This window comes from Pan paniscus, chromosome 17, assembly GCF_029289425.2.
Source record: "Pan paniscus chromosome 17, NHGRI_mPanPan1-v2.0_pri, whole genome shotgun sequence".
NCBI lineage: Eukaryota > Metazoa > Chordata > Mammalia > Primates > Hominidae > Pan > Pan paniscus.
Genome location: NC_073266.2, coordinates 32,128,556 through 32,144,064, shown reverse-complemented (window position 1 = coordinate 32,144,064; position 15,509 = coordinate 32,128,556). Strand labels below are relative to the sequence as shown.

The following is a 15,509-nucleotide window of genomic DNA, read 5'->3' as shown; positions in this document are numbered from 1 at the left end:
GTTTCTCTGGAGAACCCTAATGTAACCCCATGCAGTTTACAGCCTCTGTTCTCTTACTTGAGAATGATTGATTACCTCCATCTTTGTAAAAGAAAAGGTCTCCTTTCACCTTTAAAGTTAAGATCACCTTTTAAAATATATATCAGACTTTAAGAACACTTATATTCTATACCACTACACATAAAACTCAAGCAGAAGCCACATCGTTTCAAGTGACTGAAAAGCCCCTGAGTGTGGTTATGTGAACTCTACTATTCCATGGTGCATTTTGGTAGTGATCACACACTGTGAGGAAGGGTCCAGGGATGGACATCTTACCAAGCGTCCATCCTGATCCAAACGCTCTTTGGAATCCATATTAAGCTTCCTTTTCCTGTTGGGCTGTTTCATTGCCACCCCCGCACTCCTTGGCAGTGGTTTTCTGTAAAACAGGGTTACATAAGAAGTTGGGGATGGGGGTGTGACCCCTTCAGAATTACAGAAGCAAACAAGAAAATGCTTTCAATTATACTTCTCATAATTGGTTACTATAAATAAACTGATAAGTTGACAAAAATTTTGCAATTGGTTTTATAGTACTTAATATAATAATAAGACAAGGGGGAGGGCAATGCGTTTACTACCTCATCTAGAATTTATATCATGGGGAAAATAGATATTATTGCTTTTGGTCTTATCTGGGATAAAATGTTTGCTTTTTTGCTTAGCTGACCTAACCAATTAGGATTCACTGCAATCAGCCTGCACAGCTTCTGTACTCACATGGTCTGACACGTATTCTTGGTAAGAGGTCTTAGTCATACAAGGCATAGCATAGCAATCTGAAACAGAAAATAAGAAAAAATTTCACCAATCCAATTCATCATGATCATTCTTCTGTATATTCATAAACAGTGGTAGACATTCTTTGAAAAGTTATTTGAAATGAGATTTTTTACAGGGCAGGCCAACCGTTTTGGAGAACCAACCACCAATACCAAACGAGTTCCGCTGGAGCTATAATTCAGAAGTCATTCACTTTGAAATAATGTTAACAATTGAAATATAATTTTTTAAAACTTTTAATAGCCCTAAATCATCTATAGTCCCCAGTGCTTTACGATGATATATCCAACTTCTTCATTGATATTTCCACCTGAACAATGACACTCCAAATATGGTAAATGTAACATATTTGCAACTGAGCTCATCTCCCTCCACACTGCCTCCCAGTTCTAGGCTCTCCTCCTCTTTGCACTGATAACTGGCCACCCATTTGCCCAGAGCTTCCTCTTAGAGTTGTTCAGACTGTACACCACCCAAGAGCACCAAGCCAAGGGGCAAGTGGAGGCTGAAATCCACCATGGGCTCTACACCCACAGTTCACCTGCCACTGGCCTGCATCATCCCAGGAGAAAATGCATCTTTTTCTCATTCAAACAATACTACTTCTAGGCTAATGTCTGAGCCAGAGAACTAGGAGTTGCCATCATTTCATCCTTTATATCACACCGTACATATTGTCATCAGGTTTTGTTGATTTTTAATTTACTAAACATTTATTGAATTTACCTTCTTCCTCTACTCCTATTAACTCTGATCATTCCAATTTTATGTTGCAGTCAATCCAAAAGTCTTAAAGTTCTTTGCAAAGCAAGGTTCCTGCTGCTTCTCCACTCCATACTTCTGCTGGTCCCTCAACCTCTGAACACCTTCCCCATTGCCTGCCCTCCCTTTTTCAACTTATCTAATTTGAACTCGTCCTTTCTGACCCCACTAAAAGAGACTTCACAGCCTTCAGAAAGGTCTTCCTTGCCTACCTCCTGCTCCAAGTAAACCAAGTGTGTCTTTTCTACATTGCATTTCTTGTGCATACCTTTATTGTAGTTTTTGTTTGCAGATATGCCTCCCTTTATGAGGCTGTAAGCATCCCGACGACAAGGACTGTGAATTACTGATCCTTATTTTCCACTGTCTAGATATTACCTGGCTCACAGAAGTCTCTCAATATGTGTTTATTGACTCCAACTACATAAACACGTCTCTCTGAATTACAGAGAAGCCTCAAGCCCTTAAATCCAGTGAATATTAGTTCTTGATCCATACATTATCCTTTAGAATGCTGTATGACTAGAGTGAGCACTGTTTTCAAAGTTAATTCCTTTCCCTTTTTCTTTAATATACAAAACAAAAAATAAACAAAAAAACACTTCCTTTCCACATATCCTTTTGCTTCTAGTCAGATGATATTTATGTCCCTAAGACAGGCACTTATGTACTAAATTCAATAACATTACATTCATTTTGTAGAATGTAAATACAATGTTTCATGCCTAGCTTCTGGTAATACTCTGAACATCTATGCAAATGAACAGCATAGACTTGATGCTTGTAGCGAAGTATTATTGCACAAGACACAAGCACTGCCAAAGCTGGCCTGACTTTCACGACAAATAATACCCCATGACTTGTCAAACTGAAATCATCTGGCTACTGGCATTTTTCTCCTCACCATCAAAAATGATCTGCCTTGATAATCCCTGCAATTATCTCAATAACCTTGATTTGTTTAAAACAGCAAGAAAGCCTGAATTCACATTATTTTATATCAGGAAAAAAAATGAAAGTTTTTACACTGAGGAGAAATTTCAACATACAATTTGGTAATAAGGAATTTCCTCTGAATTTAGAAATAATAAAGCAAAAATATAAAAGTCACCAAACAATCCATGTAAGATTTTGCTGCCAGACAAAAAAGGAATCAAATACAAGAGACCATTAAATACATAGGAGATGAATGTTATACAGATGGATGGCAGATGATAGATAGATAGATAGATAGATAGATAGATAGATAGATAGATAGACAGATAGATAGTCCAACACACAGAAAAACAGACTTAAAGAGAGGTTTTGTATAATCCTTTATAATGTCAATGCAAAGAGCATATTCTACTCAACCGAATAGGACATTTCTTTTGAAATAAACCTAACTTGATGTCCTTGGCATGGTATCAAAATACATGGATTACTCTGACTGTCCATGATATATGGCCTACTCCCAGGAAGCCCCAAATGTCACATCAGCCACATGTCTCCTTGTTGAGCTTTGAAAAAATATATAAAGTTTTTAGAGTTAAAAAAAGAATAATGTCAAATTATAAAACACATCAAAGAAACACATTATCCAGGGAAAGTAAAGGTATATACCAACTAGACTGAGCTGTGCCCGGTGTCCCCTGGCTTTGTGACAATGCCCGAGCACCACCTACCACAGACAACGTGATGTTCAGTGATTTTAATTAGAGAAGCTTCTAAACAGTGTTTTAGATTTAAAAAACAACATAGATAACTACATATAAATGATTTGTATTTCTGTATAAAAATTGAAAATAGTGTACTAATTTTTCAATTTAATCCTCTAAATGAGTTTAATTTCCCTTCATAGTAGAATTATCTGTCTGCATGTTGCCAAATACTAAGGAGATAAATTAGATTGATACTTAGAAAGCATCTGAATACTTCAAATTGAAGGAGTCTATAAATAACTAAAATAATTCACTGTCTGTCTATGTCAAGGTGCTATTTGGTAATTCTTTCAAAAACATTTTAATGATCATCTGTTAACCACCAATATAGTCACAGGTACCTTGAGGAATATGAAGCTGATTAATCACACACCCGCTAAAGGGAGATAAGTATAGCAGCCACATGTCCTGGATAACCCAAGGTACGTCTGTCTTCTGCCACTCATCCTAGCATAAGGATTAACCGCACTGCTTTCACTCCCCAAAATATCCCAGTTTAAACAATAAATCATATTGGTACCATATAGGTAAGAAATATACATAAATGAATAAGAAACGTAATACATGCCATTAAAAAATTACAGAGTGGCCTGGGTGTTCACAGGAGGGACACTATGTCTAACGACATGCACAGTGAAAGAACATTTCTGCTGGTTCTAGGACACTGCACAGATCTTAAATGAATTTATCACCAAAATATCGAATACAAATTTCTTATCACTGAACTGATTTCCCACTATTTCAAAGATACTGCCAGCCTAGAATTTATTCATCCAGTTGATACTCGATGTTAATAATTCATAATGTTTGAATAAATTAATGATTACAAATGAATGCATTTTGATAACTTATGCATGAATAATTGATCCTTCTTAATTGTATTAATAGTAGCTAACATTACTTGAGTACTCATGTACCAGGCATAGCTATCAGTCCTCTACATATACACTTTCAATTAATACTTATGACAGCCCAACAATATGTGTACCACTGTCACCCTCATTTCACAGAAGAGGAAACACCAAGGGGTTAAGTAACTTGTCCAAGGTTATACAACAGACAAGTAACCAGACAGTACAATTCTGGGGTCCCTCTTTGAACACCATACTATGCTGTAGCTTTTTTAACTATATTGTAAGTTTAGTTATCTGAAACTTAACCACTCAGTACACTAGCCAAATCCTTGCCACACACAATGATTTAAGTCAGAAACTGACACCAAACTTCCTGTGGGAACCACTCGCCCTCATGTGGAGCCTGTCTGCATAGTGGCTTCATATTGTCACTTTCCTTATGTCATGGCAGCCACCTACTCTCATTTTTTAAAAAAATTTTCCTTTATTACCTATTTTGGAATCTTAAAATATTAATAGTTAATTATGTATTAATTCTGCACCCATAAGTCTTACATAATACTTTATGAGAATAGCACAATAAGTCCCAAGATTCAGGGTCCAAAGGGTATCACAGAGGTTGTCTGCAACTCAGAATTTTCTAAACAGTTACATTACTCTCACTGAGTCTATGTCACTCCCCTGCCACCCCCATCAGAGCTAGTGCTGATGCCTACTGCTAGGAGACATAAGGACAGGTCACATCACTGGACCCCTTGCAGATAATCTTCAGCAACAGCCTGAAATGTGGCATCCCTATGGGGTGGCTACACCCAGAGGAATAGCAGTGTTCACAGTGGTCTGGCTCTCAGGGACACCAACTCCTAGGGGAAGGGGAAGTGCACCACATCAAGGGAACACCCCATAGGACAAAAAAGTCTGGATACCAGGCCTTGAGTCCCAGAACATTCTGCTCACGGGAAGTTTCTTTCAGCAGAGGCATTAGTGCAATGCTGGTGCTCATGAAGGGTCTTGGAGAAGGGGACTTCTTTTCTCTCTTATCCATTACTGCAAACACAGCTGGGGCTTCTCCCACAAGAGCTTGATATGGGTGTATCTACAGACAGCCTTTCTGGAACACTTTAGGGTGACAGCATCCTCACATTAGGAGTGCCCTCCAGATTCAGGCTTGCACAAGAGGTGGTCACAACTCCTCTCTACTTGGAACATCAACATTCCTAGACATGAAAACAGGTGCCTGTCTGATATGAATAGCTGGAACATTGGGTCAGGAGTGCATCTGGGAGTTGGATCACTTTCCTGCTGGCCTGGCAGAAGAACTAAGGTGGCTCCCACCCTTCCCCCTGATGAGACCTCAGTGTTTTTCACTGAAAGGTCCCCCAGCCACCTCTGTCAGGGCTGGGACATCTGCCCACTATTGGGTGCTGCATTTACCCACCTGCTTTAGCCACAACCAGCTTCTACCCAGGGATACTTCCCATACTGGCCTGAAGCTTTAACTATTCAACCCAGTAAATAAATAAAATACTGGGACAAAATAAATAAATAAATAAATAAATAAATAAATAAATAAATGCACACTGTGGGGAAACAAGATAAGCTTCGAGAGATCTCTGCCATTCCAACCCCATAGGAGATGCTGAACTTGTTCACACACTGAGCACATTGTTACTACAACAGGCGTCTGGGAAAGCCACAATACAAAGATTCACTATAACCAAGGAACCCATACAAATTACTCAGTACTAAAAGCACTAAGAGCCAAATTAGGCTATAATAAACTATAAACATGTAAGTCGCATCCTTCTGAAATACCAGATAAAAAATTCAAAAGGTTGATTACTAAGCTACTCAAGCAGATACCAGAGAAAGGTGAAAACTAACATAAAGAAATGAAAAAAGAATTCAAGATATAAATGAAAAATGTTAAAAAGAGATACATATTTTAAAGAAAAACCAATCAGAACATCTGGAAATGAAAGACACACTTAGGGAGTTTAAAAATGCAGTGGAAATTTTAACAATAGACCTGACCAAGTAGAATAAAAAATTTCAGAGCTCGAAGATAAGGCTTTTGTTCACCCAATCAAACAAAAATTTAAAAAATAAATCAAAAGGAATGAACAAACTCTCCAAGGAATTTGGGATTATGTAAAAGGTCCAATCCTAAAAATAACTGGTGTTCCTGAGGAAGAAGAGAAAACAAAATGTTTAGAAAAATTACTTGATGGAATAATAGAGGAATACATCCCTGGTCTTGCTAGAGATTTAGATGTCCAAACACAAGAAGCTCAAAAATTCCTGGGAGACTCACTGCAAAAAGGACATCACCAAGGTATATAGTCATCAAGCTATCTAAAGTCAACATGAAGGAAAGAATTCTAAGAGCAGTGAGACAAAATGCAATAGGTAACATATAAAGAAAAATCTATCAAACTAACAGAAGTCTTCTTAGCAGAAATCTTAAAAGCCAGAAGGAATTGGGCTTTTATTTTTAGCCTCTTTAAACAGAATAACTGAGAGCCAAGAATTCTGTATCCAGCAAAACTAAGTTTCAAAATGAAGGAGAAATAAAGTCATTTTCAGACAAACAAATGCCAAGGGAATTTGTCAGTACCCCAGACCAGCCCTACGAGAAAGGTTAAAAGGAGTTATAAGTCTTCAAACAGAAGCTCAGTATGCACTAGAATAGAATCTCTTGAAAGCATAAAACTCACAGGGCCTATAAAACAATAACACAATAAGAAAACAAACCATCTAGGTAACAATTAACATGATGACTGGAACAGTACCTCACATCTCAATATTAATGTTGAAAGTAAATGGTGTAAATGCTCCACTTAAAAGATACAGATTGGCAGAATGGATAGAAAAATCACAAACCAAATATCTGTATTTTAGAAACCCACTTAATATGTAAAGATTCATATAAATTCAAGGTAAAGTGGTGAAAAAAGATATTCCACACAAATGGAAACCAAAAGCTAGCAGGAGTTACTATCCTTATATCAGATAAAACAGACTTTCAAACAACAATAGTAAAAAAAAAAGACAAAGAAGGTCATTATATAATAATAAAAGGATCAATCCAACAAGAGGATATTACAATCCTAAATTTATATGCCCCTAACTCTGGAGCTCCCAGATTCATAAAACAATTACTATTAGACCTAAAAAATGAGATAGAACAGCAACAAAACAATACTGGGGGACTTCAACACTGCACTGACAGCACTAGACAGCTCATCGAGACAGAAGGTCAACAAGGAAGCAATGAAATTAAACTACATGATAGAACAAATGAACCTAACATATATTTATAGAACACTCTACCGAAGAACTGCAGAATATACATTCTTCTCATCAGCATATGGAGCATTCTCCAAGATAGACCATATAATAGGCCACAAAACAAGTCTTGATACACTTTAACATATCAAAATCATATTAAGTATCTTCCCAGACCACAGTAGAATAAAACTGGAAATTAACTCAACAAAGAACCTCAAAGCTATATAAATACATGGAAAGTAAACAATCTGCCCATGAATTATTTTGGGGTTAACAATGAAACCAAGATGGAAATTTAAAAATTCTTTGACATGAGTGACAACAGTGACACAAATTATTAAAACCTCTGGGATATAGCAAAAGCAATGCTAAGAGTACAGTTTACAATGTTAATGCCCATAAGAAAGTCTGAAAGTTCACAGACTGACAACCTAATGTCACACCTCAAGGTACTATGAGAGAAGAACTAAATCCAAAGCTAGCAGAAGAAATGACAAAGATCAGAGTAGAACTAAGTGAAATAGAAACAACAACAACAACAACAACAAAAAAGTCGATGAAACCAAAGGCTGCTTCTTTGAAAATATGAACAAAATTGATAGACCATTATTAGCTAGATTAACCAAAAAAATAAAATAAAATAAAATAAAAAGATTCAAATAAACTCAATTAGAAATGAAAATGATGACATTACAACCAAAACCATAGAAATATATAAAATCATTTGTGACTACTGTTAACACCTCCATGCACACAAACTAGAAAATCTAGAGGAAATGGATAAATTCCTAGAAACATACAACCCTCCTAGATTAAATCAGGAATAAATAGAAACCTTGAACAGACCAGTAACAAGCGGTAAGTTTGAATCAGTAATATTTAAAATGTCAACAAAAAAAAGCACAGTGCAAGATGAATTCACAGCTGAATTTTACCAGACATTCAAAGAATTGGTGCCAATCCTTCTGAAACTATTCTGAAAGACTGAGAAAGAGGAAATCCTCCCTAACTCATTCTAGGAAACCAGTAACACTGATACTAAAACGAGGAAAGGGCATATCAAAAAAAAAAAAAAAAAAAAGGAAAAGAAATCTGCAAATCAATATCCCTGATGAACATAGATGCAAAAATCCTCAATAAAATACTAGCTAACCAAATCCAACAGCACATCAAAAGATAATACACCATGAACAAGTGGGTTTTATTCCAGAGACGGAGGGATGGTTTAACACATGCAAGTTAATAAATGTAATATATCACATAAACAAAATTAAAAACAAAAGCCATATGATCATTTCAATATAGGTAGAAAAAATAAATTATAAAAACTCCGGTATCCCTTTATGATAAAAAACCCTCAACAAACTAGACATAGAAGGGACACACCTCAAAACAACAAGAGCCATGTATGACATACTTACAGCCAACATCATACTAAATGGGGAAAAGTTGAAAGCATTCACCCTTGAGAACTAAAACAAGGATGCCCACTTTCATCCCTTCTACTCAACAGAGTATTGGAATCATAGCCATAGCAATCAGTCAAGAGGAAGAAATAAAGGGCATCCAAATTGGAAGAGATCAAGTCAAAATAAATGACTGTATATCTAGAAAACCCTAAAGACTCCTCCAGAAGTCTCCTAGATTTGATAAATTAATTCGGTAAAGTCTCAGGTTACAAAATCAAAGTATACAAGTCAATAGCACTGCTATACACCAACAATGACCAAGCAGAATCAAATCAGGAACCCAAACCCCTTTACAATAGCTGCACGCAACCAAGGAGATGAATGATCTCTATGAAGAGAACTACAAAACACTGCTGAAAGAAATCACAGATGACACAAATGGAAATACATCCCATGCTCATGAATTGGAAGGATCAATATCATGAAAATGACCATACTGCTCAAAACAATCTACAAATTCAATGTAATTCCTATCTAAATACCAACATTATTTTTCACAGAATTAGGAAAAACAATCCTAAAATTCATATGGAACCAAAAATGGGCCAAAATAACCAAAGCAACCCTAAGCAAAAATAATAAATCCAGAGGTATCACATTACTGAACTTCAAATTATACCAAAAGGCTATAGTTACCATAACAGCATGGTACTGGTATAAAAATAGGCATGCGGACCAATGTAACAGAATAGAGAACCCAGAAATAAAGCCAAATACTTGAAACCAACAAAGGATACAAAAACATAACTGGGGAAGGGCCACCCTATTTAATAAATGGTGCTGGGAAAACTGGATAGCCACATGTAGAAGAATGAAACAGGATCCCTCTCGCCTTACACAAAAATCAGCACAAGATAATCAAAGACTTAAGTCTATGACCTGAAGCTATAAAAATTCTACAACATAACCTGGAAAATCTCTTGCAGACACTGGCCTAGGCAGAAAATTTATGACTAGGACCCCAAAAGCAAATGTAACAAAAACAAAAATAAATAAATGGGACCTAATTAAACAAAAAAGCTTCTGTACAGCAAAAGGCATAATCATCAGAATAAACAGACAACCCAGAGAATGGGAGAAGATATTTGCAAACTATGCATCCAACAAAGGACTAATATCCAGAATCTACAAGGAACACAAACAAGTCAGCAAGAAAAAAACAAATAATCCCATCAAAAACAATAGATGTTGGGGTGGATGTGGTGGAAAGAGGACATTTATACACTGCTTGTGGGAATGTAAGTTAATACAACCTCTATGGAAAACACTATGGAGAGTTCTTTAAAAACTAAAAGATCTATTCAATTCAGCAATCCCACTACTGGGTATCTACCCAAAGGAAAAGAAGTCATATCAAAAAGACATATACATTGTTTATTGAAGCACAATTCACAATTGCAAAGATACGGAACCAACCTAAGTACCATCATTCAGTGGGTGAATAAATAAAATGTGGTATATATACACCATGGAATACCACTCAGCCATAAAAATGAATGAGATAATGTCTTTTGCAGCAACTTGGGTGGAGCTATAGGATATTATTCTAAGTGACATAACTCAGGAATGGAAAACCAAGTACCACATGTTCTCACTTATAAGTGGTAGCCAAGCTATGGACACAAAGGCATACTCTGTGGTATAATGACCTTTGGAGACTCAGAACGGGGAGGCTAGAAAGGGGGTGAGGGAGAAAAAAAATTACATATTGGGTATAATGTACACTACTCAGGTAATGGATGAACTAAAATCTCAGACTTCACCACTATACAATTTATCCAGGTAATCAAAAACTAAAAGCTACTGTAATAAAAATATTTTTTATAAAAGGAAAGGAAATAAGGATGGGCATGGTGGCTCACATCTGTAAGACTAGAATTTTGGGAGGCACAGGCAGGAGAACTGCTTGAACCTAGCAGTTCAAGACCAGTGTGGGCAACACAGTGAAACCTCATATATACAAATTAAAAAAAAAATTAGCCAGGCATGGCAGCACATGAGATGCTGAGGTGGGAGGATTGCATGAGCATTGGAGGTCAAGACTTCAGTGAGCCAGGATCATGGCACTCCATTCTATTCTGGGTGACAGAGTGAGACCCTGTCTCAAAAAAAGAAAAGAAAGAGAAAGAGAGGAAAGAAAAAGAAAGGAAAGGAAAGGAAAGGAAGAGAGAATGGAGGGAGGGAGGGAGGAAGGAAAGAAGAAAGGAAGGAAGGAAGGAAGGAAGGAAGGAAGGAAGGAGGGAAGGAAGGAAGAAAAAAAAAACCAAACAAACAGTATATCAAAGAGATATCTGCACTCCCATGTTTACTGAACCACTACTCATAAGGGCCAAGATTTGGAAGCAACCTAAGTATCCACGAACAGATGAATGAATAAAGAAAATGAGGTACATATACACAACAGAGTATTATTCAGCCATAAAAAGTGAGATCCTGTCATTTGCAACAACATGGGTGGAACTGAATTATAGTTACCAAAGGCTTGGAAGGGTAGTGGAGGGTGATGCAGAACTGAGGATGGTAAATGGGTACCAAAAAATAGTTAGAAAGAATAAGATCTAGTATTTGATAGCACAACAGGGTGACTTCAGTAAGTATGGTTTGGATCTGTGTTCCTGCCCAAATCTCATGTTGAATTGTAATCCTCAGTGTTGGAGGTGGGGCCTGGTGGGAGGTGATTGGATCTTGAGGGCAGAATTCCCCCTTGGTATTGTCTTGGTAACAGTGAGTGAGTTCTCATGAGATACAATTGTTTAAAAGTGTGTAGCACCTCCCCATTCTCTATCTTCCTCCTGCTCCAGCTATGTAAGTAATGCCTGCTTCTCCTTTGTTTTCTGCCATGACTGTAAGTTTCCTGAGGCCTCCCCAGAAGTTGATGCCACCAAGCTTCCTGTACAGACTGTAGAACCATGAGCCAATTAAACCTCTTTTCTTAATAAATTACCCAGTCTCAGGTATTTCTTTATAGCAATGCGAGAATGAACTAACACAGAAAATTCATACCAAGGAGTGGAGCATTGCTATAGAGATACCTGAAAATGTGGAAACAGCTTTGGAACTGGATAACAGGCAGAGGTTGGAAGAGTCTAGGGGGCTCAGAAGAAGATAAGAAGATGAAGGAAAGTTTGGAACTTCCTAGAGACTTCTTGAATGGTTGTGACAAAAATGCTGATAGTGATATGGACAGTGAAGTACAAACGGAGGAGATCTCAGATGGAAATGAAGTTATTGGGAACTGAAGCAAAGGTCACTTTGTTAAGCACTAGCAAAGAGCTTTGCTGCATTGTGACCTTGCCTTAAGGATCTCTGGAACTTTGAACTTGAGGTATGACTTAGGGTATCTGGTGGAAAAAGTTCCTAAGGAGCAAAGCCTTCAAGAAGTGGCCTGGCTGCTTCTAACAGCCTAGGCTCATATAACAGCCTATGCTCATATGTGCGAGCAAAGATATGACCTGAAATTGGAAGTTATATTTAAAAAGGAAGCAGAGTGTAAAAGTTTGGAAAATTTGCAGCCTGGCCATGTGGTAGAAAAGAAAAGACCATTTTCAGGGAAAGAATTCAAGCAGGCTGGAGGAGCCAAGATGGCCGAATAGAAACAGCTCCGGTCTACAGCTCCCAGCGTGAGCGACGCAGAAGACGGTGATTTCTGCATTTCCATCTGAGGTACCGGGTTCATCTCACTAGGGAGTGCCAGACAGTGGGTGCAGGCCAGTGGGTGCGCGCACCATGCGCGAGCCGAAGCAGGGTGAGGCATTGCCTCACCTGGGAAGCCCAAGGGGTCAGGGAGTTCCCTTTCCGAGTCAAAGAAGGGTGACGGACGCACCTGGAAAATCGGGTCACTCCCACCCGAATATTGTGCTTTTCAGACCTGCTTAAAAAACGGCGCACCACGAGACTATATCCCACACCTGGCGCGGAGGGTCCTACGCCCAAGGAGTCTCCCTGATTGCTAGCACAGCAGTCTGAGATCAAACTGCAAGGCGGCAGCGAGGCTGGGGGAGGGGCGCCCGCCATTGCCCAGGCTTGATTAGGTAAACAAAGCAGCCCAGAAGCTCGAACTGGGTGGAGCCCACCACAGCTCAAGGAGGCCTGCCTGCCTCTGTAGGCTCCACCTCTGGGGGCAGGGCACAGACAAACAAAAAGACAGCAGTAACCTCTGCAGACTTAAATGTCCCTGTCTGACAGCTTTGAAGAGAGCAGTGGTTCTCCCAGCACGCAGCTGGAGATCTGAGAACGGGCAGACTGCCTCCTCAAGTGGGTCCCTGACCCCTGACCCCCGAGCAGCCTAACTGGGAGGCACCCCCCAGCAGGGGCACACTGACACCTCACACGGCAGGGTATTCCAACAGACCTGCAGCTGAGGGTCCTGTCTGTTAGAAGGAAAACTAACAAACAGAAAGGACATCCACACCGAAAACCCATCTGTACATCACCATCATCAAAGACCAAAAGTAGATAAAACCACAAAGATGGGGAAAAAACAGAACAGAAAAACAGGAAACTCTAAAATGCAGAGCGCCTCTCCTCCTCCAAAGGAACGCAGTTCCTCACCAGCAACGGAACAAAGCTGGATGGAGAATGATTTTGACGAGCTGAGAGAAGAAGGCTTTAGACGATCAAATTACTCTGAGCTACGGGAGGACATTCAAACCAAAGGCAAAGAAGTTGAAAACTTTGAAAAAAATTTAGAAGAATGTATAACTAGAATAACCAATACAGAGAAGTGCTTAAAGGAGCTGATGGAGCTGAAAACCAAGGCTCGAGAACTACGTGAAGAATGCAGAAGCCTCAGGAGCCGATGCGATCAACTGGAAGAAAGGGTATCAGCAATGGAAGATGAAATGAATGAAATGAAGCGAGAAGGGAAGTCTAGAGAAAAAAGAATAAAAAGAAATGAGCAAAGCCTCCAAGAAATATGGGACTATGTGAAAAGACCAAATCTACGTCTGATTGGTGTACCTGAAAGTGATGCAGAGAATGAAACCAAGTTGGAAAACACTCTGCAGGATATTATCCAGGAGAACTTCCCCAATCTAGCAAGGCAGGCCAACGTTCAGATTCAGGAAATACAGAGAACGCCACAAAGATACTCCTCGAGAAGAGCAACTCCAAGACACATAATTGTCAGATTCACCAAAGTTGAAATGAAGGAAAAAATGTTAAGGGCATCCAGACAGAAAGGTCGGGTTACCCTCAAAGGGAAGCCCATCAGACTAACAGCGGATCTCTCGGCAGAAACCCTACAAGCCAGAAGAGAGTGGGGGCCAATATTCAACATTCTTAAAGAAAAGAATTTTCAACCCAGAATTTCATATCCAGCCAAACTAAGCTTCATAAGTGAAGGAGAAATAAAATACTTTACAGACAAGCAAATGCTGACTGATTTTGTCACCACCAGGCCTGCCCTAAAAGAGCTCCTGAAGGAAGCGCTAAACATGGAAAGGAACAACCGGTACCAGCCGCTGCAAAATCATGCCAAAATGTAAAGACCATCAAGACTAGGAAGAAACTGCATCAACTAACGAGCAAAATCACCAGCTAACATCATAATGACAGGATCAAATTCACACATAACAATATTAATTTTAAATGTAAATGGACTAAATTCTCCAATTAAAAGACACAAACTGGCAAGTTGGATAAAGAGTCAAGACCCATCAGTGTGCTGTATTCAGGAAACCCATCTCACGAGCAGAGACACACATAGGCTCAAAATAAAAGGATGGAGGGAGATCTACCAAGCAAATGGAAAACAAAAAAAGGCAGGGGTTGCAATCCTAGTCTCTGATAAAACAGACTTTAAACCAACAAAGATCAAAAGAGACAAAGAAGGCCATTACATAATGGTAAAGGGATCAATTCAACAAGAGGAGCTAACTATCTTAAATATTTATGCACCCAATACAGGAGCACCCAGATTCATAAAGCAAGTCCTCAGTGACCTTCAAAGAGACTTAGACTCCCACACATTAATAATGGGAGACTTTAACACCCCACTGTCAACATTAGACAGATCAACGAGACAGAAAGTCAACAAGGATACCCAGGAATTGAACTCAGCTCTGCACCAAGCAGACCTAATAGACATCTACAGAACTCTCCACCCCAAATCAACAGAATATACATTTTTTTCAGCACCATACCACACCTATTCCAAAATTGACCACATAGTTGGAAGTAAAGCTCTCCTCAGCAAATGTAAAAGAGCAGAAATTATAACAAACTGTCTCTCAGACCACAGTGCAATCAAACTAGAACTCAGGATTAAGAATCTCACTCAAAGCCGCTCAACTACATGGAAACTGAACAACCTGCTCCTGAATGACTACTGGGTACATAAAGAAATGAAGGCAGAAATAAAGATGTTCTTTGAAACCAATGAGAACAAAGACACAACATACCAGAATCTCTGGGATGCATTCAAAGCAGTGTGTAGAGGGAAATTTATAGCACTAAATGCCCACAAGAGAAAGCAGGAAAGATCCAAAATTGACACCCTAACATCACAATTAAAAGAACTAGAAAAGCAAGAGCAAACACATTCAAAAGCTAGCAGAAGGCAAGAAATAACTCAAATCAGAGCAGAACTGAAGGAAATAGAGACGCAA

The 15,509-nt window shown here is 38.7% G+C and overlaps 1 protein-coding gene across 6 annotated transcripts in view; it reads right to left on the bottom strand.

Annotated features, from left to right (window-relative positions):
* The window catches only part of L3MBTL4 (L3MBTL histone methyl-lysine binding protein 4), a 476,247-nt gene that overhangs the window by 360,370 nt on the left and 100,368 nt on the right, over nt 1-15,509 (bottom strand). For 5 of the 6 annotated variants that reach the window (XR_004667534.3, XM_055102573.2, XM_034943563.3 and 2 more), the window contains exons 2-3: nt 763-821; nt 319-421 (exon numbers count right to left, since the gene is read on the bottom strand). Coding sequence is in view for 4 of the 6 variants with exons in the window: in XM_055102573.2 (XP_054958548.1) it covers nt 319-390 (72 nt within the window). In the remaining 2 variants the exon portion in view is untranslated. Of the gene's footprint in view, nt 1-318; nt 422-762; nt 822-15,509 lie in introns of those variants that run through there. The other variant, XM_063597295.1, reaches the window with a different exon arrangement.